At 37.4% G+C, this 27,489-nt stretch overlaps 1 protein-coding gene across 12 annotated transcripts in view; it reads left to right on the top strand.

Moving 5' to 3' along the window:
* LOC127961170 (dysferlin) overlaps positions 1–27,489 on the top strand; it is a 76,965-nt gene that overhangs the window by 744 nt on the left and 48,732 nt on the right. For 3 of the 12 annotated variants that reach the window (XM_052560155.1, XM_052560157.1, XM_052560156.1), the window contains exons 1-32: positions 1,799–2,203; positions 5,334–5,389; positions 5,520–5,611; positions 8,639–8,744; positions 9,615–9,729; positions 9,876–10,093; positions 10,898–11,026; positions 11,124–11,186; positions 11,283–11,333; positions 11,569–11,599; positions 11,785–11,900; positions 11,993–12,119; positions 12,195–12,298; positions 12,385–12,453; positions 12,534–12,577; positions 12,680–12,762; positions 14,828–14,860; positions 15,150–15,265; positions 15,649–15,762; positions 15,870–16,047; positions 16,845–16,969; positions 17,066–17,172; positions 17,258–17,453; positions 18,011–18,157; positions 18,261–18,392; positions 18,687–18,853; positions 18,950–19,064; positions 19,231–19,336; positions 19,447–19,589; positions 21,261–21,434; positions 24,054–24,138; positions 24,237–24,314. In XM_052560155.1, the coding sequence (XP_052416115.1) occupies positions 2,110–2,203; positions 5,334–5,389; positions 5,520–5,611; positions 8,639–8,744; positions 9,615–9,729; positions 9,876–10,093; positions 10,898–11,026; positions 11,124–11,186; positions 11,283–11,333; positions 11,569–11,599; positions 11,785–11,900; positions 11,993–12,119; positions 12,195–12,298; positions 12,385–12,453; positions 12,534–12,577; positions 12,680–12,762; positions 14,828–14,860; positions 15,150–15,265; positions 15,649–15,762; positions 15,870–16,047; positions 16,845–16,969; positions 17,066–17,172; positions 17,258–17,453; positions 18,011–18,157; positions 18,261–18,392; positions 18,687–18,853; positions 18,950–19,064; positions 19,231–19,336; positions 19,447–19,589; positions 21,261–21,434; positions 24,054–24,138; positions 24,237–24,314 (3,514 nt within the window). In that variant the 5' untranslated portion in view covers positions 1,799–2,109. Of the gene's footprint in view, positions 1–1,797; positions 2,204–5,333; positions 5,390–5,519; positions 5,612–8,638; positions 8,745–9,614; positions 9,730–9,875; positions 10,094–10,897; positions 11,027–11,123; positions 11,187–11,282; positions 11,334–11,568; positions 11,600–11,784; positions 11,901–11,992; positions 12,120–12,194; positions 12,299–12,384; positions 12,454–12,533; positions 12,578–12,679; positions 12,763–14,827; positions 14,861–15,149; positions 15,266–15,648; positions 15,763–15,869; positions 16,048–16,844; positions 16,970–17,065; positions 17,173–17,257; positions 17,454–18,010; positions 18,158–18,260; positions 18,393–18,686; positions 18,854–18,949; positions 19,065–19,230; positions 19,337–19,446; positions 19,590–21,260; positions 21,435–24,053; positions 24,139–24,236; positions 24,315–27,489 lie in introns of those variants that run through there. The other 9 variants (XM_052560151.1, XM_052560150.1, XM_052560153.1 and 6 more) reach the window with 5 other exon arrangements.

The following is a 27,489-nucleotide window of genomic DNA, read 5'->3' as shown; positions in this document are numbered from 1 at the left end:
CCCATAATTCACATGAGATGGAAAGGAAGGGCTCCTCTGTGTCAGCCAGGCCATTCTTTTTTGCCTGCGAAACCATGTATAATAATTATTAAATAGAATTGATAAAAATATAAGACTGCATCACATCAATAAAATACTTATACATATATGTTTGAAAATGGAAAACAATTATTTAAAATTGTAATCATATTTCACAATATAACGGTTTTTACTGTCTTATTGAACAAATAAATGCAATCTTGGTGAGCATAAGATTCTTTTTTCAAAAATATTAAAAAAATCTCACCAACCCCAAGCTTTTGAATGGTAGTATGTCGGATCCTGATTGCCCAAACAGCTGGATGTTTTAATATTTTCTCATATTCAAGTACTTGAGTACATTGACCTGAATTTTTGCTCAATGTTTATCTCCAACAGAAATGCAAGCTCGGTCACCCTCAGGGTTCAAACCCTTAGTGTTTCTTGAGGAATGCAGTTTGTTTGCTCAATAGAGGGCTTGTCATTGCTGTAGTCATGAGGCAATCATATACCAGCAAGCAGAGAGGAGATCAATAAAATACAGCATTACCTTCCATTACATCCATTCAGTGATGCATTTTGATGCACATAAACTATTATGAGAGCATAGTCTTGTGTTCTCAGTTCTACTGGATTGCTTTGTACTGTATATACAGTTTTGTTGCTGCGCATTTGATTGCTGAGGCTTTGGAAGATGTAACAAAAAATGACATTGCAAATCACAATAAACCAACATCTCTTTACATAAAAATATTTCATTTAAATATAGTAATTCACATATTAATGATCCAAAATTTTGCTACATTTCCTGTAAATCATTAAAATAGGCATCTTATACAGCCAAGTGCTCAAAATTCAGTCGCAATGCTTGATAATAGCTAAAAAACAAATTTTTCATGCTCTGACCCATCTGAGTCCCTATATCAAAGTATATGGTAGTAATTGCTGTATAAATGCATTCTTCCCACATTTGAACAGCAAGAAAGAGTTTATGGACAAACACCTAAATGCCTCTTCAGAAGCGTTTCTCTTTGCAGTGTAAATTTGGCATCATCTCATTTCAATCTCATCTTATTTTTTACGACAGGATGATGCAAGCTTAAATGTGAAGTGTGCAGGCTAGCATCAGCAGACTGTATTGCAAATATAAGGCCTCACTTGTGTGAACATTCCCGTCATCTGTCATTGGTGGACAAACTGAAGCATCTCGCCCCAAACTCGTACCATTGGCTGAACCACAGTTGCTGTGTCAGGCTGATTAGGAGGCTCTCAAAACATAAAATCAAAACTTTCGAAGTCAGCGAGATGTGCATTCAGGCTTCAGAAATCTGACCAAGTCATGGCAGTAGGTGGTGCTCCTCGCCTGGAAATGTCAGCTAACAGGAAACAAGCCTACAGTACACAGAGACCACAGCAGAGACTCTTGTAGTTCAGTATATTATCATAATAAAATAACACTGTGTGATAACTATCGTTTGTAAGTTCTATAAATGAGTGGATTTTGATGTGGGTAATTACAGGTGCCATTAAATCCCAAAATATATTTTGCTTACACTAATTCTTACAAGATGTTGCTCTCGCAAACCCACTGCATTATACAAGTTTTTTTTTTAACATAAAGAGGTTTTATATTCATAAATGTTTTATATGCTAATTAAAAGACTGTAGAGAAAAGATGGATGAGGAGAGAGAAGAACAAGCTGCAGGAAATGTTTAAATTTCCTCTGGAGTTATGGGCTGGGTCACTGGAGAGGAAAGTGCGGTCCACACTAAGTTTGTCTCTGTAGGTTCCTACATGACAGTCTCTGTGTACGCATGTGAGGGAAGACTGTGAAACACATTGATCAATTTGGACGCCTTATCAGGGACGCAGACAGAAATTGATTTTCAAGATTGTGGTTGGTTTGTACAGCCCCCTGATACATTCCATTCTGGATGCCACACTCATCTTCAGCTTTGGACCTAAAGATCACAAGACACGTTTATCTCCAGAGCAACCTTTGTGAAGGTCCTGTCAGGATCTGTCTCTCTTTTGTGGTCTGATGGTAGTTTGGCCTGCTTCTTGTTGGAGACTTTGGGCATCACGGCAGCATGTTGAGTTGTTTTCTACAGAGGGCGACCAATCTGAGAAATGTAGAAAAAGGGGAGAGGCAAAGTGACCCGCTTGCTAGCATCACGTTCAGAGGTAAGAGATGACATCAAAAACATGGTTGTCTATCCAGCTGAGGGCATGAAAAAGTAGGATCAGATGCAGATTTCAGTATTTGAGACTGTTCGGTAGATGAGTGCTATTTGGTCGCAAACCAGTATAGTAAAAATGCATTTGTTTACTAACAATAATAGTATTTCATGTAAAGTAATTTCACTTTTGTGTTCAAAGGGACATTTTTGACAGGTTAGTCTTATGTTTACTGTTGAAAGGTAGAAAGCAGATTTCTGCCAATTGATATGTTTTGATAACTTTACTCTAGGACAGTGGATCATTACAGCTAATAACAGAGTGATCATATCACTGCAAGATGCTACATAATCTAGATTTATGGATAGATTTGAGCTGGATGAATTATTTTTATCAGTTCTTGCACTGAATGAATGAATGTGACGGACACTTGTTTTAGACTGCCTCACAAACTGAGTGGCAGTTCCTCTCATTGTTCCATGTTTCCTGTTCCAGCACAGGGATGTACAGGAACATTTGTTTGTGAGCATGTGGGATTGATGAGCTAGATGTGTTTTGTGTACTGAGTTTCCATGGCAACAAAATACTTTTCTTCCTTTAATCATCCTATTTGATTGTTCAAATCATCACAAAACAAGAACACATATAATTAAGATAGAATTACTTTTAAGCTATTGAAAATGAAGTGGATAAGGATGTAGATTGTTTTGAGGACTTCATTTAGCAGGATGCTCAGAGTGACATTGCAGTTCCTGCCTCGTGCTATTTAGCAGATCACTAGTGATCATTATCCTGAACAGAAACCAGAACAGAGATTTTGACATTTCTAGTGGAAACTTATTTTTCAAAATCATTTTCCCTCAAAGAGAGTAGTTACTATTATTTAAATATTATCATAGCATTTATTTTTATTTATTACAAATATTTTAGATTTCTGTTGTACTTGCTTAATTTGAGTAATTTCATGTTTGTAATAAAAATATATATTATTATTTAGCTTTTCAGTTAGTAAAGGCTATGTAACCTTTCTAATTTCTGTAGATTTTTCTTATCTAATATTTTATTTTATTTTATTTAAGTTTTATTACAATTAACAATCCTTTTAGTTTACGACATTGATTTGTTCATTTGGTTGTTCATCCATTAATTTTTTTCTCTTCTTATTTTTATTCCATTTTCTCATTACGTTAATTTGCATTATGTTGGAAATGATCCCCTTATCTGTGCATGTTATATCTTGACATAAACCAGTTGTGAATTTCCTCTATGTAGTGAGGGTCATCTCTTTTTCCACCTCTTTGTCATGTGATGAAAAGGCTTCCTCTCATTCTGACAGAAACAGATACTGAGTCACTCCAACCACTCTATAAACAATTACACTAAACAATTGAAGGGAAATCAGGTGTTCTGGCCTTTATTCTAGGTTGAACAAAGAGTAGGTCACTTCATTAGACACATCTGGAGGTCATCTACTTTTCTTATTTGTTTTTCCATTTAGTTCCCATGGCTCGTTAGATATGCATTTTGGGTTTTAATTTCAGACAGCTTCCATTTGAATCGCAATTAGTCTGATTCCATTCTAATCAGAGGGATCTTGTGTTTAAATGCGTGTCTTCCTTTGTATGTGAATGTTTAAGAGGGGGGGGTGAGACTGGAAGACATAAATTAGCTGCAGTAAGTGTTTTTTTTTTTCTTCAGGCACGGTATCAAATACCATCTCCATTTATAGACATCACAGAAGCAAATTATCCTCCCGGTCCAACTGCCAGAGTCCTTAATTTGAGCTCTGAGTAAGCAGTAATACATGCAGACTTTGCAAGAGAGAGAGATACAGCATGAGAATTTGACTGACTATGTGCAGACGGCAAGTGTTTTTAAAATGAAAGGTATTGACAGAAAAAGGTGGACTGTTAGTATTGCCGACAAGACAACCAACAATTCTGTTCAGTCTGATGTGGCAAAACTGAAACTGTATCTGTATCTTTATCTGTATCTAGAGATCCAGTTTATGTTTAATACAAACTGAATGCATGTATTTGGACTGGGCCTGAAGCTCTAGGATCTCAGTCTTGATATTTTTAACTCATACTTATCAAAGCTTTGGTTTCCTGGCTATTTCTCAAGTTGTATCCACCCATCGACTGCAATCTAATGTGTTTTGAAATGCACCCTAAATAAAGCCCAGGGCTTCGAGGGTCACGGTTAGGAACATTCCAGCCAGTTTCCGTCACATTCTGGTGGAGGATGTCATGGCATGCCAGTGTTTGTCTTTATCCGCCATCTTTTGTTGTCCTCTTCTGGCTTGTGCAAAGGTTTTCAGGCTCCAGGTCTATTTTAGTCAGGTAAAGAGTGTGAGTGTAGGCCTATATGTGCCAAAGGAGCTTGTTCTTGCTTTATTCACATACTCCTCATTACATCTACAACCAAAACAGGAAGATAAGCAGAGCTCCTTCCTGAAACACTCTGTAGCGTGACAGACCAGTGGTGATTTGAATGGGTTCACCATGCTATTGGTAGCTTATTTGTTTGTGCATGCTGCTACTGTTTGTACAGTAGCACAAGGTCTAAACAACTTGAAATATGTGTGTGGCTGCTCATTAGATAGGCTGTGAATTGTCCTCCACCAGTACAAGCTCAATGTCAAGCCTAACCTGTGTCCCTGTGGAAATCTTTCATCTGTATTTATCAGGTGGAAGTTAGTACCCATTGTCCATCTTCCTCTCGCTGAAAACATTTTCATCATGGATTTACTGGAGGCCAGCCACTGTAGAATATTACATTAGACACACTGTCCTCGTATGCCCTGTTCTGATAATATGTTTCTGTTTTAATTTTCTTTTTTCCAAATGTGATTAAATAAACATTCATTTTGATTACCTGCAACCTAGATCTAGACCTATTGTGAATATGTCAGGAGTAATAAAGTAATAAAGTGAATAATGTTTTGTAACATAAACCGCACACTGCCACCATAGGCCTACATAACACCATTGAGCAATTGAATAAATTCTTGCTGAATAAAAGTGTTCATCTGCTTGCAAAAAATCTTACTGACCTCAAATTTTTAAACTTTAGTGTATATTTCATGGAAAACACAGTTACAAAAACACTAAATGTATTCTTTCTTTTGTTGTAGGGACAAAAAAGAAGACCAAAGTCATCAAAAATAATGTCAATCCTGTCTGGAATGAGGTTGGTTAATCACTTATTATATCTAACTCACAAACATTAATTAACCACTACTGTTACTATAATGAAATTTCTAAATGTTTTGCCAATAGATGATTCTGTCCCTTTGTTGTCACTCTTTTATTTCTCCCAGGGTTTTGAGTGGGACCTGAAGGGTGTCCCTTTAGATTCTGGAGCAGAGCTTCATGTTGTGGTCAAGGACCATGAAAAAATGGGCAGAAATAGGCAAGTACTTTTGCTCGCTTTTGTACTCTCATTTCTTACTTCTCAGTCTCATTTTTAATTTCTTACTACTCACTTCTATGTTTCTCTTTCTGTTCATAAGAGTGTACTGTATGTGTCCCTCAGAATATTATGCAAAAGCAGCTCCTCTGCCGACATGAAACAATTGCTCAACAATTCAGTTGTTGTAGAATTTATGGAATGCACCTTTGTTTAAATGACGAGGGTCATTAGTGTGGAACGTGGTAAACATCCACTTCATTTGCTCTGCGTTCCCATATTCTCATTATGACCAATAGTAGTTCCTTATTGGCCTTTCGCTTTATCCAACCTCAAAGAAATAATATAGAACATACTTAATGTGCTTTTAGATCATTTTGTTAATCTAAAACATTATTTAATGTCAACTTAATTTTAAATTACATTTTTTAAATCATTTTAGTATTTATTTCAAAACAGCATCCCACTCTGACACATTTACATTTTTAGTTTCTAAGCAATAGAAGGTCATCCATGCTTGTATAATAACTGTTTACCTACAAGTTTGGGCTTGAAATTATTTTTTAAATGTTCTTATGCTCATCAAGGTGCATTTAATTGATAAATTGATTCAGTTAAAATAAATGAATTATATTTTAATGTAATTTGAATTGTAATTGTAATAAACACATGAACCTCTTCAGATATCATTACAATATGCAAATTTGGTGCTCAAGAATTTTTTCTTAATATTATCAATGTTGAAAAAAGTTTCAACCTAATATATTGGTGGAAACCGTGAAATTTTTTTTTCCAGGTTTCTTTGATTAAAAGAACATTCTGTAGAACAGCATTTATTTGAAATAGAAATCTTTTGTCACATTATAAATGTGTTAACTATCACTTTTGATCCATTTAAAGCATATTTGTTAATAAAAGTATTGATTTCTTTAAACAAAAAAAAATAATAATCTTACTGACGACAAATTTATGAACAGTAGGTTATATCCCAGCATTCACTGCTTTTGCTATGGTTTCCAAGCTATTGTTGCCTTTAAAACCTGGAACCAAAAGACGTGTTAAAATGTCTTGTTCTCGTCTCGTCAAAAGGTTGTCACATATAAGTGTAGTGAAGTCTCAAATTCTGTAGTGAACAGTTTATTTTACCAAAACCGATATGTTTATTTATGTTTCGTCTGTTTACTAGTCGAATAAGCAGACACATAAATGAATATAAGAGTCAGTAAATGCTATATTAGCATAACACACTTGAATATTGGGTGAAATATCATCAGTATAATAAAGGAATAAAGTGGTGTAATAGGAGAGGAGGGAAAGAAAAGGAAGGAAGAGGGGAATTCCCACAGGAAGTTAGCAAGGGTGGTTTGCCATGTCTCCTCTTTCCTTTAAAACCTTATCTGAGCCTAAGAATGAAACAGAAGAACAGTAATTTTTAGAAAAGCTTGCCAGACAGTGAAAAATCTGTCATTCAGGGTCAGTGGCGGCTCCAGACAATTTTGATTGGGGGGGCAATGGGGGGTCCTGGTCTTTTCAAGGGGGGTCTCATGAAAACCAACAAAAAATACAGTGGACATGGCTAATAACTGCATATTTCTGCTACTAAACAACAAAAACACCTTCACAATGTAAACAAATGACAGGCTACATTTGTTATTCATATCCTTCACACTGCACTTTCATGTCAGGTATATTATGCATTTTTATTGACATTGATATTTTTACATTTATTTCCAGATAGATATTATTGAGTTTACAGGCTAAAGTGGTCTTGCTGTTGTAAACACTGTTGCTATTGTAGAAAAAATATTTGCATCACATTTAAAATATAATTATATTTTAATTCATTTCTGAATTGTTTTTATTTTTATAATGATAATTCAGAGAATGAGAAAATCTGAATAAGCCTTACCAGTGTTGTGATAATTATTTTTACGTGTTAAAAATAAATAAGTACTGTAATATAATAAAAGTTTATTCAAATAACATAAAAAAGACCAGACCCCTCGATGCCTGTGAAACTTTTCTCCCTCAAACAACACGCTAGTGTTACTTCTACACTACAGGTTACACACAGCAATATAAACAACGTATCTGCATGTTCTCACATCACATCGTTCTTGTAAAATAATAATAAGTAAATAAACACCAAAATCACTTCGCTGAGAATGAAACACCACTTACCAGCTGCCACGATGTTGAAAATATCCTCTAGCAATTAAAAAATGCGCGTGCAGCGTGAGGAATCTTCCCGGTTGGATGAGGTCGTAGTCAGGTGAACGGTCATAATTTTGGTCATTTTATTTACGGCTAAATTATTATTAATAAATTGTACTAATATTATGATTGGGCGTGGGCAGGCATTCACAAAAGTGTATGTTATTACAAAAAAAAATTGAGGAAATTTTGCTTTGACAAAAGGGCACTTAAGGGGCAAAGGAGCAGGTGCTCAAGTGAACCGGTTCTTTTGCGCTCGATGTAATGCCGTCATTGGCGATGATTGCCCTTCATTCAAGCCTTTGGTTTACCCGCGCTTATAACATTAGCACAGAATCAGTTCAGAATCAATCACCAAAAGAATCAGTTCGGTTCAGATGCGCTCTGTGTCAGTCTGCTTCACGCTGAATCACGCATGCGCAGTTATCATCAGCTCATCGGTTCTCGAATCGGACGCGTCCGACAGAAACGGTTCTCGGTTCAGTGTATGAATAAATGTCGAAATAATTATTATTTATTATTGTTCTGCGTAGTTTGAAGAGAAACATCTTTGGATCTTTATCCCGAATATATATATTTTTTAATCAGGAAGAGGCTGGGGGGTCAAATGGGGGGTCAAGGCATTTTTTGGCAGGGTCTTGAGACCCCCCAAGACCCCCCCTGGCGCCGCCGGTGTTCAGGGTCAGATGCATAGTCATGTGTCACAGTTGTTTAGCTTAGTAACAGCATGTCTGTGTGTATTTTTATTTCTTGGCATTAATCCTCATCTTGAAATAGCATGAAAGTTGTTAAATACCCCTTTGTGTATCTTTACAGGTTTCTCGGGGAGTGTCGGGTCACTCTTCGAGATGTGCTCAACTCTCCAAATCTGGCTGCTACTTTCACTGTGTCCTTGGTAGACACCAAAAGAAACAGCACAGGGGTGCGTTTGATCGGTTTCTCACTGTTTACACTGACTCGAACGTCTATCAAATTAACTTTCACACTCACAGATTGAAAAACGTACAGCTTGGACCTTTCCTGTTGGTGGCAACATCCCACCTTCATGTCTACTACAGTCTGCACTTCCCTTCTCCGTACTGAAAAGAATATTTTCCATCATAAATTCACGTCATCCTTGTCCCACATGTAATTTAAGAAATACTACAAGGCTTTGTCTTAGACCACAGAGTGCCACTTCCTGGCATTGTGTGTGGGTATGCATGCGTGTAGGTTGACGTTGGGTGATGGAGAGGGAAAGGTGGAGTTGGTTTTCTTAGCTCCTTTGCATCCTTGTTCTCTTGAAATAGCTGACTCCGGAAATAATTTCAGGAAAGTACATTATAAGGTATCACCCTGACGCCGGTCTTATCTTAAAAACAACTTTAGCATGCAACTTGTCTTTCCCACCCTTCCCAAAAAACTTTAATAGCAATTTCAAAATAAATCAAGTATTTTTAAAGCATTTTTACGTTTAATTTAGCAATGTTACACAAATACAAAATAGGTGCTTAACATCTTCAGAGTTAAGTAAGGTAAAAATACAAAATACAGATAAAAATATGCAGTAAAAAGTATTATTTTGAAATATAATTGAATTATTACTTTAATGACATCAGTCTTCAGGGTCACATGATCCTTCAGAAATCATTCTAATGTGCTGATTTGCTGCTCAAGAAACATTCTTTATTATTATCGACTTTGATATCAACTGTGCAACTGTGTTTTTATTTTCTGGAGGTAGATTTTTGTTGCATATTTTCACATTGCTGTTGCATGATTTCAGATCTTCAGTCTGTGTTCTCTCTTTCAGGCCACTGTTACCCTGCAGGTTTCTTACATCCCTCCTCCAGGCATGGCTCCCATCTTCCAGCCTCCTCCACAGCCAGAAGCCCAGCACACGCCAGTAGAGCTAGACACAGTTACAGGTCAGTGTGCTAACACTGAATATAGCTTCCCTTCATACACACATGTACTGCAAGTGCTTTATTAAAGGATGCTTACATTTAATAACACTAATATTTGTCAAATCAGGGCTGCATCAGATAGTCGTTTATAACTTGTGTATTTGTAGTTTTCTCATTGGACACTATGGGCGAGGAGGACACCGAGAGCATGCTGATGATGGAGGTGGCGGAGGAGCCTGAACCTGTGCCAGGGCCCCTGGGTCAGGACACTGGGGCCCCTACAGCACCACCCAAAAAGACCCCACCGAACATTAACCAAGGCCTTAAGAAAAAGAAACGCAACAGCATCAAAATTCCCCTGTCTGACAAACCCCAGGACCTCCAGGTGTGTGTATATGTGTATCTCTGTATGTGTGTGAATGGATCCACAATTTGCCCACTCATTTTTTTGTGTATTTCCGTGATTACACCGCCACGAAAAGTAGATTAGATTAATAGTGTTTTCTTACTGATCGTAAAGAATGGACTCCCTAATTGTACAGTATTTACCTGAATTAAATGTTGAACCCTGTCAACTTAATTTAAATGTGCTATTATTTTTATTCTATGCCTCTGCTTTTAAAATAGTGCCACCTTGTGGTAATACAAAGTAGGTGGAGTGTGTCAAAAAATTTGTATTTTGCCTTTAAACTCGTTTATTTGCTCTAGGCAAGACAGTATGCTCTAACATATGTGTTAATAAAACAAACATCTGAGCATTGTGTTCTAGAATAGATCCAAGAATAACAAAAAAAGCATATTTAAGCCATCGCTTCTCATCTCAGCTGAACGATTTGTTGAGAAAAATACTAAATTATAAAAAAATAATAAAATCCACCTAACTAAATAAACCAATAGTTAAATGGAAAAAACAAATACCTTTTGTAGGAAGGAGATAAGACTTTGTTTATCTTTTATTATTGATGTTAAAGGCTGTGCATCTGTTCAGACTCTTTGTACAAATAAATTTGTCATTTGGCAGAGGATTGCTGAAAAAAGCAGATTCCAACATGGAGATGACATGACCTTGATAAATTATATTAAGTATGATAATAAAAAGAACAATACTAGTAATGTTTATATAGAGGGGCAATAGATGTTATATTGAAAGAAAAGTTTAAAAAGTGCTAATACTGTATGTTAATATTAGGTACGGCTGCGCATCATTGAGGGAAGGCAGCTCCCTGGTGTTAACATTAAACCAGTCGTCAAGGTCACAGTTGGAGGACAGACAAAGAGAACACGCATCAAGAAGGGCAATAATCCATTTTTTGATGAGGTAACTATTTATTTTCCCACTGTTTAGTTACTGGGGGTATACAAATCATGTAAACAAATTCAGATAACGCTTGGTAAATGTTATTCTTTACTTTCAGACTTTCTTTCTAAACTTCTATGAGAAACCTTCAGATCTTTTTGATGAGCCTATATTTATAACCGTAAGTTCTGTTACTGTCCGAATTAATGTAGTTGATGCCATTGTTTCCATTTAACACAAACCTTCAGTTATCATCTCTATTTCTGTTCTGTTCAAGGTATTTGACTCAAAGTCACTACGGAAAGACTCTGTCATTGGAGAATTCAAGGTAGATTTGCTCTTATTTCTTATTTTTCTTCCCTCTTAATCACCCTTCTCCTCTTAATCATTGTCCTCTTTGATGATTTCTTCTTGAGTTCCGGGATTTCTTTATTTCTGTTTTCTTTACTGGTCACAGGCATGTTTTTTCCCCCTCTGATCTCTCATTTTCAAGGCGCATGTGTCTGTTATTTCAGATTTCGCTAATAATAGTGCTAATTTGGTTTCATTGTTTTGTCTTTCAGCTGGATGTTGGCATGGTGTATAGTGAACACCGTAAGTACCACATAGTCATAATGTGATATTAATTGCTCATTTGATTGTGTCTCAGAACAAACAAACCTCTGGACCTCGACAATGTTTTGAATCTTGAGTCGGACTGAAATTCAATTAAGCATGTTGCCTTTAAAATTGAAGCCACATTTACTTTTAGCATTCTTTTTTTCTATTCCACCGAACAGGACATGCTATTCTCAGGAAATGGTTGTTGCTGGCAGACCCTGATGATCTTTCTGCAGGGGCCAGAGGTTATTTAAAGGTCAGCCTGTTTGTGCTGGCTGCAGGTGATGAACCGCCGGTAAGTGAGAGATAGATTGAGCGTGATCGAGCATTGAACCTTATTGTATAGACTTCTCTCATTCTTTTGAAAACACCAATGCTGTGTGTCAGATGGATAAGAAAGAGGGTCTGGAAGAAAAGGAGGATATAGAGGGGAACCTGCTGAGACCAGCTGGTCTCACCTTGACAGGAGCCACGTTTACCCTCCGAGTTTACAGGGCAGAAGACCTGCCTCAGAGTCAGTATCAAACACGTTTGTGTGTAGACGTGCGTTTTCGGTTTCATCTCTTAATCTGCTTTTCTCCTCGGACAGTGGATGACGCTCTTATGGATGGTTTCAAACAGTTCCTTGGTTTTGAAACTAATCGAAAGAACCTGGTGGATCCATTCGTGGAGGTTAACTTTGCAGGGAAAACGGTACTTCTGATTTCATAATTAGTTTAATCATGAGGTATCCATAAGATGCTGAAAATGTACTGATTTTTATATTTTTATATCTCTAGATCAGTAGTAAGATTCTGGAGAAAAACGCCAATCCTCAGTGGAACCAGAGCCTCACTCTGCCTATTAGGGTAAAGGACAAACACTCAACTCACAGAGTTACATAGCAAGTCCTTCATTAGGTCTATTAACAGTCTGTTTTTCACTCCAGTTCCCATCCATGTGTGAAAAGATGAGGATACGCATTTTAGATTGGTCAGTTCAAATTCGAAAATAGCCACCATAAGTTAATATGGATTGTTTAATTTGTGATACATTTTTTTTATCTTCTATCCTTTCCTATTCTGATTCTTTCAGGGATCGAGCCAGCCACAATGATGTCATTGGCACTACACACTTATGTATTTCCAAAATCTCAGCCCCTGGAGGAGAAATTGAAGGTAGGATGTGCTTTGTGGCATGCAAATGGTTGGTTTAACTCTGTTGTTATATTGTAGTATCAAATCTAAGGGGCTCCTTAGGTCATTGTCTTGCTTTACAGCTTTTTTACACTCTATACCAGTGGTTCTCAACTTTTTTGACTCCAAGGCCCCCCACTGCACAACCATACATTTCAGCATGCTAGAAGTTTTAAGAGACAAATGTTGTCTGAGGTTCCCAATTTTTCTTACCTATGGTTTTTAATGATATTTCCAGTCAATTTACTGGATAAGCATTAAGCATACAGATTTTTTAAAATAGTTCTTACTCACAGTTTCTATCCCTTGTTGAAGGGCTACATTTTAGTGTTTTTTTTTATTTTTTATTTTTTTATGCTTATTTCAAACCTTGACATCACTTTGGAAGTTCATTGAGGGCCGCTAAAGGCCCCGGCCTCCTGGTTGAAAACCACTGCTCTACCATTTAAAGATTATATGATGAAGTTCATTATTTCTGCACAATTAAAAACATTAAACATAACTGCTGAACAATATATAGATATGATAGATTCCCAGACTAAAAGCTTATTACAATCAGTCCTTCCCAAAATTCATATCATTGGCAAAACCACAACTTGACACCTCGTGTCAGGGTTTTGGGTAGAGGGATGAGGCGAGGACTCAAAGATGCAGAGAGAAGGGCTCTTTAATAGCAATAAAAATAAAACAAAAACAAAAACTACCCCGTGGGGGAAAACAGACTAACTTGACTGGGCAAGGCAAGGCATACACAGACAAAGATTCGACGACGAACTCGCAACCAGACTGCAAACACAAGGGCAATAAATAGGAAGCTAATGAGGAGGTTAACGAGGGAACACATGTGGGGAAAATTATATCAATAATCAGGTAACAAGATGGGAGGGGTCAAGACAATTGACGAGAGCACATGGCACAAAGGGAACGAAGACAAAAGCCATGTGCTCACACAAAACAAAAAACACAAGCACATGGCCAGCAAACCAATCGCAAGCCATGTGCTCGAATCGGACACAAACACGCAGCTAATGAGCAAGCTCATAACCCGCGTGTTCACACAAGACAGCACGCAGCCAGTAAAAACTAAGCTGCGTGCGACAGCACAAGACAAAATATAACAAGCACACAGCCGATAACTCGAGCTGTGTGCAACAATGCCACAATAAAACAGAACATGGAGCGCGAGTGCTCGGTCCCCGACACGAAACCGAAACTCAGCAAGACATGAGTGCCGGGATCCGAACACCACGCTCCAACATGAAACAGGACACGCAGACAAGAGCGCACAGCTCGAGCGGTCTTGAAGCCGCGCGCTCACATGAAAACAATAACATGAGGAGAGTATCAGGGCTCTGTCACAAAACCATGAATAACACTAACCTGAAGTGACAGAACCCTGACACCTCGATTCACTCAAGTAAACAGCCGTGTCTGTGCCACAATGATTGCCATTTGTATTTATTTGTAGTCTCTGTCTATTTAGTTAGTATAGGTAAAAGTAACTTTGGTATCAGAATTTCTTTTTCTTTGTAGTTCAGTTCTTTCAGTTTACAATGTTGAAAGTCGTTTCATCAGTTCAATATTGTGCTGGTTCCAGTGTGACACTAATCCTCGTTTGCTTGCTGATTTGATTTTGCATATTAGTAATAAACTGGCTGTGAATTGAAAGTTGAGAATGAAATTAACACTGCTTTTTGGGGAATGTTGTGTAAAATTGGTTTGTGTGCCTTAATCTGAATTAGAGGCAAGGATGACAAAGAACTTTTTTTTTCTTAAGCATTCATGCTATCACCAGGGAGGCATGACAGTTCAGGTTTATTATGTGGCTTAGTTGACAGAATAGTGTTGCATTGCATTGGTTTCAGTATGTTAGCAGTTGGCTGCTGGTTTCACCATCTTTTGTGAGTGAGTTTGAGTTTGGTGTGCTATTCTAACTCAGTGCCTGGTGAAGAGGTGATGAAGTGCATGAGGTTGTATAGCAAAAGAGCTATTTTCACTTATCCTATCCTTATTGTGTCTCAACATTTTTATTTCTCTATGCACTCAGATGAGTTTCCTCCCAGGATCTCCCACGACATCAGTATGTGTGTCTCTCTGATCTCAAATCTGTGTGCTATCCTTCTTATAGATCACACCTATGTCAGGTTTAGCCGTACAGTATGTTGGGCTATAGTACTTGCTGTCTATAGTTTTATTCGACTGGCCTTTAGAGAAGTCGTCTTCTATGACTAAATGGAAATATATTTGCCACTTAATTTATCTCAAGAAGCAATTTGGTCATTTAAATGTACATACATTTTACTGCTCCTAAATGTGTAGGTGACCACCGTGTGTCTAATTCTTGCTGTTCTCTATTTAATGTCAATTAGTGGATGACAATATAGGCTTTCTTCCGACATTTGGCCCCTGCTACGTCAACATGTATGGGAGCCCAAGAGAATTCACGGCCTTCTCAGACCCACATGAGGTACTAAACTTTGGAAAGGTGAGATTTGCTTTCTCTATATATACATGTATGTATGTTTGTATGTGTGTGTGTGTATATATGTTTTTGCGTAATCAAATAATTTTTACTGATATTTTTATGATTCTAAATATCAGAATGGTTTCACTAGATTACTGTTCTTATATTAAACCTTCGTATTATGCATGCGTTTTTCTGTAGAATGAATATTCATATTTAATTTGTAGTTATGCCTGGAATATGTAATTCCCCAAATCTAACTTGGAATAACTTTGAAAGTAGCATAGCATACCCCATGCTCCTTCATATGATGACTGACAACAGTTTTATTGCCTTAACAATGCTAAATATTTGTAAAAATTTTAGAAATGAAGTTGCTATGTGTTTGTTTTTTTTGGACGTAGGGAGAGGGTGTGGCCTATCGTGGACGTTTGCTGTTGGAGGTCATAACAAAGCTGTCTGATCAGGTGGAGCAAAAGACTGTGGACATACACCCTGATGACCTGCTGGTGGTAGAGGTGAGATCAGTTCCTCTGGCTGGGTTTGGCACCAGACGTGGGATTATGTTACGCAGGATGGATCATTCAGAAGAGGTGAAGGACCTCTGTTTTATTGTGTCATACAGAAATTCATGCGGAAGAGGAAGTTCTCCCTGTTTGCTGCATTCTACTCAGCCACTCTTCTTCAGGATGTGGATGATGCCGTTCAGTTTGAAGTCAGTATTGGCAACTACGGCAACAAGTTTGACAACACCTGTCTGCCTTTGGCTTCCACCACTCAGTTCAGCAGGGCCGTGTTTGATGGTGAGAAACCACATAATGATTTATACCTGAATATGTTCAGATTTTAGTTAGTTAATATTTAACACGCCACATAAAAAAGGTCTAAACTTTGATTTCACTTTGAAGTGGATTTTTGTAGCACTTGTTCTTCTTCTTTTAACAGAAGCAAAGATTGTCTGTCTAAATATTCTTTAAGATAAATTTGAACCCAATTGATTGGTAAATATATAACATTTTCAAATGTTTGGAATCTTTTTTTTTTTTTAATTTTTTTTTTTAATTTCATGAAACAGCTTATTCACCTAAAATGCATAACATTTTACTATGTTCAAAACTGGTATAATTTTACACAGGATTTGTTTTTCAAATAAATGCTGTTCTTTAGATATTTATATTCATTGAAGTATCATGAATCATGAAACACGTATCACTGTAATCACAAAAATATTGAGCAGCCTAACTAGTTGATGATGTTTTTAAGTCAGTTTTAAAATCATAAGAAGAAATCACATATAGAACATGTTTATTTATATTTTACTGCATATTTAATAAAATATCAGAGAGGAAATTTGAATAGTATTGCATATCTATACAAGTAAATGGAAAAATGCAGAGACCTGTGTGATTTTGTGAAAAAATTGTTTTAAGTATAAAAATAAATAAATAAAAATAATACAAAAATATTGTAAGATTGAAGCTATATATTATACAATATGCCCAATAATTTTTAATAATAGATTGTTATCTGAATAACATTCACTCAAGCATCTGTCATGACTTCCACTGTTTTATATGTTTTCCATTGTACTCTTATCTAGGCTGCCATTACTATTACCTGCCATGGGGAAATGTGAAACCTGTGGTGGTCTTGTCTTCAGAGTGGGAGGATGTCAGCCCTCGCATAGAGGCCCTAAACATGCTGCTCAGCATAGTTGACCGACTGGTGAGAAACAGAACCATCTAAGATATGGCTCCAATCAACACATCAAAGTATATTAAAACTGTTTAACCTAATATTGGTTTTCATTGTTCAAAATAGGAATCAAACCTGGAGCAGGTACAGCTGACGCTCAAAGCAAGCAGTGATGAACAGGAAGTGGAGCAGAAGGTTGTCCAGCTGCTCGATGATGTCATTGCGGACTGCAGGTGCAGATGTGCTCTAGTGTTTTGTGAAGTTGTTTCGCATTCACCATAACAAATTAAAGCACTCTTGTGTGTGTGTGTGCTGTAGTGAGGAGCTCCCCACGTTGGAGAAATGGCCCTGTGTGACTGCGCTGGATAAAGCCCTGAGGAATCTGCGTAAGATTAACATGCAGCAGATAGTGCAGGCGGCACTGGCGCTCAAACACGGAGCAGAGACCGAGCTGAGTGCAGTGCTGGAGCAGGCGGAGGACTGGACCCAGAGACTACGCCACCTGTCTGAGGAGGTGAAGTGCTGTTTCCACCTGCTATAAAGATGTGTTTTCATTGAACAGATCACAAGTGGTCAGCCAAGATGGACTTACTCCTGATGTAAGAAGGGATAGTTCACCAAAAACAGAAAATTCTGTCATCTGCTCACTTTCAGGTTTTTCCAAACCTATATGAATTTCTTCTGTTGAACACCGAATAAAATATTTTGAAGAATGTAAACAAACAGTTGCCGGTGACCTTTGACCCCCATTGTTTTTTTTTTTCATACTATGGAAGCCAGTGGATATCATTAACTGTTTGGTTACTGTTAGGTCAGTAGGCAGCGGTCTTTTGTGGCTGTTGAGCAACCACATGAGTATCTGTGAGCATCTTTTGACTGCTTCTGGTGGTCAATAGTGATCAAAACATTTTAGATCACAATTGTATTTAGTTTTATTCACTTGTGACTGGATAGGCAAAACAGTATTTTTACACCAGGTGTAAAAAAATATTTTTTGACAATTCTGTGCTACTTACTCCTGGTTCAAATAGTAACTCCCCAAATGAAAAAGAAATAATTTTTTTCTTTCAGCCCCAGAACAGTCTGCCAGATATAATAATCTGGATGCTTCAGGGAGACAGACGAGTGGCCTACCACAGAATCCCTGCCCATCAAGTTCTCTTTTCCCACGGTTACTGTGGAAAGCACTGTGGTCAACTTCAGACGGTTTTCATGAAGGTAAACACAGGCAGAGCACACACTAATGCTACAGTACAAATGATGAATGGAAACATAGGGGCGCTGATAAATCTCTCTATCTCTGTGTGCAATCTGTGCTCAGTATCCGCAAGAAGACGGGGGATATAGTAAGATCCCAGCTCAGCTCAGGGTCAAGGTGTGGTTCGGACTAACTACTGATGTCAAATCCTTTAACCAGTTTGCCGAGGGCAAACTCTCTGTGTTTGCAGAAACGGTGAGTGGGCAGCTACCCACATGCAACTTTAACAAATTCTTTAATTTTTTCACCTATTGCAACTTTTGCTCTTAAAAATACATTTTACCCGACCATGATATTACAGTTTCAGCATATTAGAATAATTTACCAAAGATCATGTGACTGATGATGCATTCAAAATGACATTTTATAACGGAAAACAAATCGTAATAATAGAACAATGTCACTGTATTTTCAAATCAGTGCAGCCTTGGTGATCCTAAAATGCTTTTTTTTTTCAAAATCCTACTGTGATTTTATTTTGATCTACAGTATGAAAACCAGACTAAATTGGCTCTGGTGGGGAACTGGGGTACGACGGGTTTGACATACCCCAAGTTCAGTGACGTGACTGGCAGATTCAAACTCCCAAAGGAGAGCTTCAAACCCGCTCCAGGATGGAGCTGGGCGGGAGACTGGTACATCAGCCCAGAGAAAACGTGAGTACCATCTTATCCTTATCTGTGATATCAGCATCATTAAACACCCTTTGAATCTGCATAACATGGATTTGTATTTATGCCCATGATGGCCAGAATGCTGTATGACACTGATGCGGGTCATACAAGCTTTTTGGAAGAGGTGTTTGAAAATCAGATGCATTTGCCTGGAGGACAGTGGATTGGCATGTCGGAGGGGTACACGGATGTGGTCAGTGTGTGGTTGTATCATAACAAAACTGTACCTTTAGTTCACAGTGTTATTCATGAGCTGCTGAGAAATTAGTCAAATAGTATTTAAAAAATACTTTAATAAGTGGACTAATATGTTGGCGGGAACTGACCTTTTCATTCTCTTTGTGTCCACTGGGGGGCAGAATGGAGAAAAAGCCGTGCCTAAAGATGAGATCGAGTGTCCCCCTGGCTGGTTGTGGGAGGATATTGAGTGGAGCGAGGACCTGAAGCGTGCAGTGGATGATCAAGGTATGGAAACTCTGAGAATCCTTTCCTGCACACACATGCACCACTGACTTATGAGCTTCCTTATTTTTTAATATATTGTGCCTTTACAATAAATCCCTTTCTATCTGTAGGGTGGGAATATGGAATAACCTTCCCTCCAGACCGCCGACCAAAGTCCTGGGTTCCATCCGAGAAGATGTACCACACCAACCGCCGGAGGCGTTGGATCCGACTCCGCCGGAGAGATATGCAGAAAATGGAGGCGCTCAAAAAAGTACATCAGTCATTAGCCAAGTGTTTGTTTTCAGTCTGAGAAATAACAACGTTTCATATTGACTGCGATAAACAAAAGAGGAATCTTGGCTTCGTTTTCTCTTTGAATTGTGGGGGATTCTGGTAAAGCTCAGGGTGGCGTGACATAAAAAGCTCTGTGTAGTCTCAGGAGGTCTTCCCCGTCCCTAAACACATCTGGTGAGAGGCAGATGGAGCTTGAGAGGACACCTAATTAATCATGCCATCTGAGAATAATCTGAAATCAATCCCACACCTCTAATCCACTTGGCAGGAAAACCGGGGTCCAACTATAAAGTCCTGCCGCAAATATGCCTAATGTTCATCATCTGTGTGAGAGTGTGTAACAGAGAGAGAGAGATAAAGAGTTTTTTGATTCATTCTGTGAAAGTCTTTATCCAATTAACACTTTGATAATAAACAACAAAAAAATACATTTTTGAGATCGGATAATATGTTTTGGATAATAATAATGATGTTAGACTGAAGAACATTAACATATTAGCTTTCTAGCGTCAGAGAGAATAGAGTTGGGCCTCATTCATGAATCACTGGTGGAAGAAATTCAGTGTTAAACCATTCATAAATCCATTCTTACATAAAATGTCACATTCAATTCAATGAGACAGTTTACATAAGAATGGTTTTACGAATTATTTACACAAATTTGTTGCATGAATGAGGCTAAGTGAATAAAGTGAATAAGTGAATAAAAAACTAAGAGAAAAAAATGTGTGAAAGAGTGGTTTGGGTACAAAAAGTGGTTAAGATTATATTATTTACTATTAAAAATTAAGTATTTGGACAACAAAATAACGGATAAGAATATATTAATACACTACTATTCAAAGTGTGGGGTCAGTAAGATTTGTTTAATATTTTTAATTAAACAGTAATGTTGTGACAAATTATTACAATTTAAAATAACTGTATTATTTTTCAAATGTATTTTCAAATGTATTCCTGTAATGGCAAAGGTCATAGGTTCCAATATCTGCTGCTCAAGAAACATTTCTTGTTGAGATTGTAAATATCTTTACTATCAGTTTTAATCAATTTAACAGAAAAAAGTACTGATGCTAAATTATTATTAGTATTTATGCAGTGATTATTACATTTTCCTGCAATGCTGCAATTTTGACTCGTGTTCATTAATATTGAGTCTTCATCCTAATCTTAGGCAGTTTTGTCCTAATTTCAAGCATGTATCCATCTATCATTTTAGAATTGAATAACTTTTGTTGTAAAATGTTTTGCTTGAAAAGATAAATAATAGCAATAATTACACAACTTAGATATTTGATTAAATGCACATATCATATAGTATATGTTTAAGTGTCTGTATGATTTTTAGGGTCACTGTGAGTTGAATCAGTTGTCCTCATGGTGGCACTCTTCAAGCACAGATTTCAAAACATTTGTCTAGTCGTACCTCCCATCTTTCTACTCTATTAGATAACTCTAATTCCTCACTAATCCTTTCCTCACCACCCTAAAGATCCTGATGTCTGCTATTTGTCCTCTTTTATTTGTATTGCACTGTGCACTGCTGGTTAGGATCACACAGAACACGCATAATGAAAATAATACTTTAATACAGTCCAGTTCAATTATATACATTTGTCTTTTTCTGTGTGTGCCCACTCTTCTACAGCAGCGTCCGGATGAGTCGGAGCGTGAGGGCTGGGAATATGCCTCTTTAGTCGGCTGGAAGTTTCACCTTAAGCAGAAGAAGACTGACTCCTTCCGTCGCCGGCGCTGGAGATGCCGTATGGAGCCGTTAGAAAAGACGGGGCCGGCGGCCATCTTTTCCTTGGAGTGTTCGCTGGTAATGAGGGTTGACTATTTGAGTGATGTGGAGCTGGAATTGGGTTGAGATTTAGAAAGAGAGACAGTAATGGAAGAAACGGAGAGTGGTCGGAGAGAATCAAACGAGGGTGAGATGCAATTCAGACAAGGCAAAGGCGAGAATGGGTGTGGAGGGCTTTGAGCTTGGACGAATCGGAGGTGCTGAGAGAGACTGGGCAAGCAAAGTGGAATCAGCCTGGTAAAATAAGGGCATCATGGGATATCATTTACAGGGAGACAGAGATGGAATAGTGAGTGTGAAAGATGGTGTATGCATAAAGCCTAGTTAGTATGCTTATTCTTTTACTCATAGTCTGGTCCACTGGGTCCATTGTTACAGCTCTATTCCAGGCAGTTTGGCATGAGATGTCGTGTAGGCTTGGCTGGCTTGAGAACTCAGAGTTGACGAGGGTCTGGAATGAATCTATGATGCAAGCAAAAGGCCAAGTGCCTTGCAAAGGTGAACCTGAAATCTCTGACCCAGAGTCATCAATTATAAGCTTCAAATAGTTAATTTACTCATTTTTAGTTATTCCCATAAATGTTGAGTGTTTTAACAACAAAAAAAATCATGCTCTTCCTGTAGCTCCCCTGCTAGATTAAAAGTGAATGAACCGATTTATTGGAATAACTTCCCAAAGCTATTGTTTGAGAGAGAGAGAGAGAGAGAGAGAGAGAGAGAGAGAGAGAGAGAGAGAGTAGTTTGGGACACACTTATTGAATCAGAATCAGACTAGAACAAATCAAACCTTTCAATGTTGCATGAGAGAGTTGTTTAGGACCAACCAGTTCACTTGAATGAATCTGGCTTTTCACTGCTTAATATAAGAGATAGCTTTTTAGCTTGAATTGTTTAGCTAAAATTTATCAGACTTTCCAATGCTAGAGATAGAGTGCAGTTGAAGACAAATGATTCACTAAAATGAATCAGCAAATCTACATATGAAGAAGGGCCATTTATAATGAATTGATTCACTGGAATTAATCAGACTTTTCACAGCTAAATATGAGCATTTTAAGATGAACCTATTCAAAAGAAAGACTTTTCAAACTTTACACTGGTTAATATAAGAGAGAGGTGTTTTACATGCATTACTTCATTAAAATGAATCAGACTTTCAAATGCTACTTATGAGAGATAGAGTCCAGTTTAAGACAAATGATTCACTAAAATAAATCAGATTTAGCAAATCCACATAGGAGGGAGAACAGTTTATAATTAATTGATTCACTAGAATGAATCAGACTTTTCACTGCTATACATGAGATAGAGAGTTAATGGACTAGTTCACCCAAAAATGAAAATTAGGCCTTAAATGAGCTGAAGTCATCCTAGGTGTATATGACTTTCTCCTATTAAGACTAATCCATTTGGAGTTATAAAGCTTTCAATACAGCTTTCAAGCTGTTTGACGTCATCCAGTGAGCGTTGCTCTGTGTCAGTCCTTGAAAAGTCTATTAAAAAAAGTGTCTCAACGCACCTTTGCGCATGAAACAAAGGAAACAAAGTTCCCTTACTTTAGCAAAGGAAAAACACTCTTGGCTTAAATCGAAATCCGCAGACATTCTTCTTTACAAATCCTTGTTTTGTACTTCTAATTAGTTACCGTTTTTTGGTTTGATCTCTCCCCTGTGTTTCTGCGTGCATCACTTCATAGCTGAACTCACCATTCCATTCTGAACTGCTTTGTTTACAACTGTGAGCGCAAGCTAGATTAAAGTCATTATTACATTTTGAATATTACCAAAAATGCATTGATTGATAGGAGGCCTTTATTGACCCCCAGAGCCACGTGAGACAATTTTTTTTTAATGGATGTGCTTTTTATTAAACTTCTCAAGGACTGATGCAGTGCAACACCTTCTGAGAGGCATCAAACGGCTTGAAAGATCTAAGGTTGTTTTTAAAATAACTCCAGCTGGATTCTTCTGAAAGAAGAAGATCATATACACCTAGGATGACTTTTGGATAAACTAACCCTTTAAGACAAACGATCCAATTCGCCAAAATAAGTCAGACTTTTCTCTGCTACATAGAGATCAAAAAGCAGACTTTAGTTGGCTAGGTGCTAAAAGCTGCGTTCGCAAATAATGTGACATTTAAAATAGCGATTCAGCGTCTGGTAGCACTGCACAGCTACTCATAATTCCTAATTCTGTTCTTGTTTCAGAGGGCACTTTGGAGGGTGTTTTTCTTTTTTTCTTCAAACCCATACAGTACAAGGGTATTGGGTTATGTAAATAAAGTGAGCCACAAATGACATAGCAGTTTCACTCTGGTTAAGAGACATAATCAGGCATTTTATTCAGAAAAGGATTCCGAATTTTGTATGTGTCAAAATGATATTCGAGTGTCTTGGAGCGGTGACATGTAATCACTTCATGCCAGTGGTTTGTGGTCTATATACAGTTGCCCTTTCCACAACTGACAGCAGAGTCATCATTAACACATACTCTGTTTATCCTTTTGGTCGGAATATTGTGATATCTGATCCAGCATGAATGCCCCATCTTTTCCCCATCTCCATATGTGTGAGTCTAGTGTTTAGGTTGAAGGAGCATAATGTGTCTCACAGTGTTTTTCCTTTTTTGTCAATAGAGCAGTGTTGATGAAAAGAGTGACGATAAGTCAGTTACAACAACCTTTGGTGTCAACCGCCCGACAATCTCCTGTTTCTTCGATAGTGAGTCAAACATATCAGTTTTCCAACTCATTTTAAATAATCACAGATTTAAATAATGGCTTAAACTACACAGATGTTCTTCCTTTTCGATTCTTTAGATGGGATCCTGTATCATTTGCGATGTTATTTGTATCAGGCCAGAGACCTGCTGGCAATGGATAAGGACAGTTTCTCAGGTGAGCATAAAACCACCTTCACTGTGAGAAGATAGATGCATTACCCAAACTTAATTATTACAGATATATCGAAGGGTTGTGTACAGTTCAATTTTGAACGATTTTTTTTAAAGCAAATTTATATATGTATATGTATATGTATATGTATGTATGTATACACACACACCATTGAAACGTTGGGGATCTGTATGATTTATGCATTTATTTGTATAAGAAATACATTTAAAACATTAATATTGTGAAATTTTAAAAACTGTTTGGTATTTTTATGTATTTTAAAATGTAATTATAACAACCTCAAGCTGTTAAAGGGTAGTTGATATTTTAGCTCTTAAAAATGAAATGCAAAAGGAGATATTAAGCCATTTTTTTTATTCAGAATTTTGACAAACCAGATGTGTAAATCAGGTTTTCCAAGGTCAAAACCTAAAAAAAAAACTAAAGAATAAACAAAAGCAGTGTAGGCTACTCAGTTTTGTTGCTTAAAATCTGATCAAAGCTATGCATAGTACCAAGAAATATATGCACCAGTCATTTCTTTTGTGAAACAGCTGCATTTATTTTGGCAGAATCTACATGTCTTGCACTGTGACCTCTCAGATCTTGAACTTGTGGTTATTTGCATGGGATCGGAGTAACATACCCTTTTGAAAGCTGCACTAGCGTGACATTCAGACACACAGCAGGCATCAGCAAAATCTGCTTTTTAAGACATTTACTCTAATACCACATGGCATAAAGTGTGCTCTGCCAGCTGCAACGATATTTTGCCATACAATAAGTTACATATTTCCAGGTCATGTGGTGACACAAATTGAGGTCAATGGATAGTCCTAATGTGAAGCATATTGAGAGTGATAGCGTACAAGACAGAATTACAATTTTATGAATTTATCTCTAAAAAAAAAAGTTCAGTATTGCCTAGAATAATACAAGCATTTTATAAATAACAAAATCATAAAAGTGAGGTCTTTTGAGATGTAATGGTAGAGGAACCATTACTGAGCTTACGCCAGAGGGGGTGAAATATTGTGCCTGGCACAGACTAGCCCAAGGCAGTTCGGGTCAAGTGTGGCCCAGAGAGAAACCAAATGAAGTAGATTTACAATGGTGTCCGCGAGAGAACATGCTGGCAGCAAAGATGTAAAAAATGTCATTTACATAGAGAAGAGAAGGTACATAGAGTAAAACAAATCAAGTCGGAGCCATGGTCAGGAGTTAATCTATGAGTTTTGATGCCGCCGCTCTCATCAGTGAGGCAAGTTTGAATCTAGCTTGCAACATATCCCATTACCCTGCTCTCTCTCCCTGACTTTCTGAACTTTAAAAAGCGAAAAGCCCTGAAAAAGGCTAATCAAAATGAGGCATTATATTCTGATTTTTTTGCTCTACTGTACCGTTTTTCTTTTTGATTTACTGGCTCTAGTTACTTTTTTTGCCAAGATATTTTTCATAAGAAAAAGTCTTCCATGACTTGTATCCTTGGAAAGTATAAAAACAAGTGCACATAAAACATGTGCACTGTGTGTATTTTATATTCTAGATGCACACGTGACATTTTGTCATGTCAAAGGATGGGATTTAACTGTGGGATTGATTTTTACATATGCATGCAAATTATATTTTAACAATTAATTTTAACATAGAAATGATACATGGAAAAGGAAAAAAAAGAGGTAAAGAAAGAAAGAAAGAAAACATCAAAAAACAGATAATGTTTTATTGTATAGTTGTGTAGTGAATATTGTGGAATTGTTGCCCCAAATGGAATCTGGGCGCATAGAACCTTGCCACTTGTGTGTTTCTTGTTTTTCTTTTTCATTTTAGAATTATAATTTGAAAGAATTATTCATAAATGGATTTCAGTGCTCTGTTTAAGCCATTTTACCATATTTAAATCCATTCCACAGAATTCCCCTCACAAATGTGCAGATTCCGTGTGGGCCTTGTTATTACCTTATATTTAATATTACCTATTAATAAACATGAAGTGAGTTTTCATTCAAAATGTGACACTGATTATTGATGTTGGCCAAAAAACAGTCACTTAAAAAGTCAAATATAAAAGAGCTTTCTTGGCAATGCCGGAGCAGTATTTCACCCCCTTTAAACCATAGCGAGTATGTTGCCATGGTCTAAAGCTCTAAGTTGTGGTAGTGAAATTTTTAACCCACAGTGCTCCACATCATTAAAATGCAGGCAAAATACGCCTGCTGGTTATCACCCATTAGAAATGTCTGGTATAAATCTCCTATGCATGGAAAATCCATAGTCTGAAAATGGGAACAAAGCAGACAAGAATGAAAAAAAAAAATATGAAAAAAAGGACATTAAGGTGAAGAAAGATCTGAAGTATATTGTTTTTTGTTTTTTTGCTAAATCTTGGAAATGTAGCTAACCGGGCTATGCATTTAAGGTTAATTCTGAACCCACAAGCACAGATGAGAAAACATTGAGGATCCTTTTAAAAATACAGGCCTGGTATAAATCAGGCCAGTCTGGCGCTCTGATTACAAATCTACAAATAGTTTTAGGTCGGTCTCCTGATGTACAAAACCCAGCCTAGATCTTTTACAGGGTTCTGAGCTCCGAGGAAAATGAATAAATCAAGCTGGAGGCAGAAATCACTTGTCCTTGGTGCGCTTGAGACGAAGTTTGGTAAAGGGAAATGATCGATGGACCGCAATATTTATAAAGGAGGGGAAAATGTAGAGCTGCATCAGTGCTTTGGCTACTGGAGGGGGATTAGAGGAAGTCAGAAGTTTGAGCCAGATGCTACATGGCTATAGGCCCCTCTGTGAAATCTAAAAAAACTAAAGAGTCTATCTATCTGTCTGTCTGTATATCTGTCTGTCTGTCTGTCTGTCTTTCTGTCTGTCTTTCTGTCATTCACTGGACATTTCGAATATGCGCATCCGAATATGATTTTTGAACAGTTGTACCCTGCATAGTATTGATGGGAAATGATCCACAGCCAAATATCTTGGTTGCTCTTCCCTGTTTTCTTTGAACATGTCATTGTTCCCGAGGGTCATGCATCATGTTTGAGTTGTACACGTGGGCACCCGTCGACATGTCCAGTCCCACAATGCCCTTGGGGAAGACAGTTTATTTACTGTTCACTGTAAGCAGCCAGATTAGACACTGGCTGTGTTTATTTCCCATTGGCTCCTGG

The sequence above is a fragment of the Carassius gibelio genome, chromosome B7, assembly GCF_023724105.1.
Source record: "Carassius gibelio isolate Cgi1373 ecotype wild population from Czech Republic chromosome B7, carGib1.2-hapl.c, whole genome shotgun sequence".
NCBI classification, from domain to species: Eukaryota; Metazoa; Chordata; class Actinopteri; order Cypriniformes; family Cyprinidae; genus Carassius; species Carassius gibelio.
Note: the sequence above shows the minus strand (reverse complement) of the source record. Positions and strands in the feature narration are given on the sequence as shown.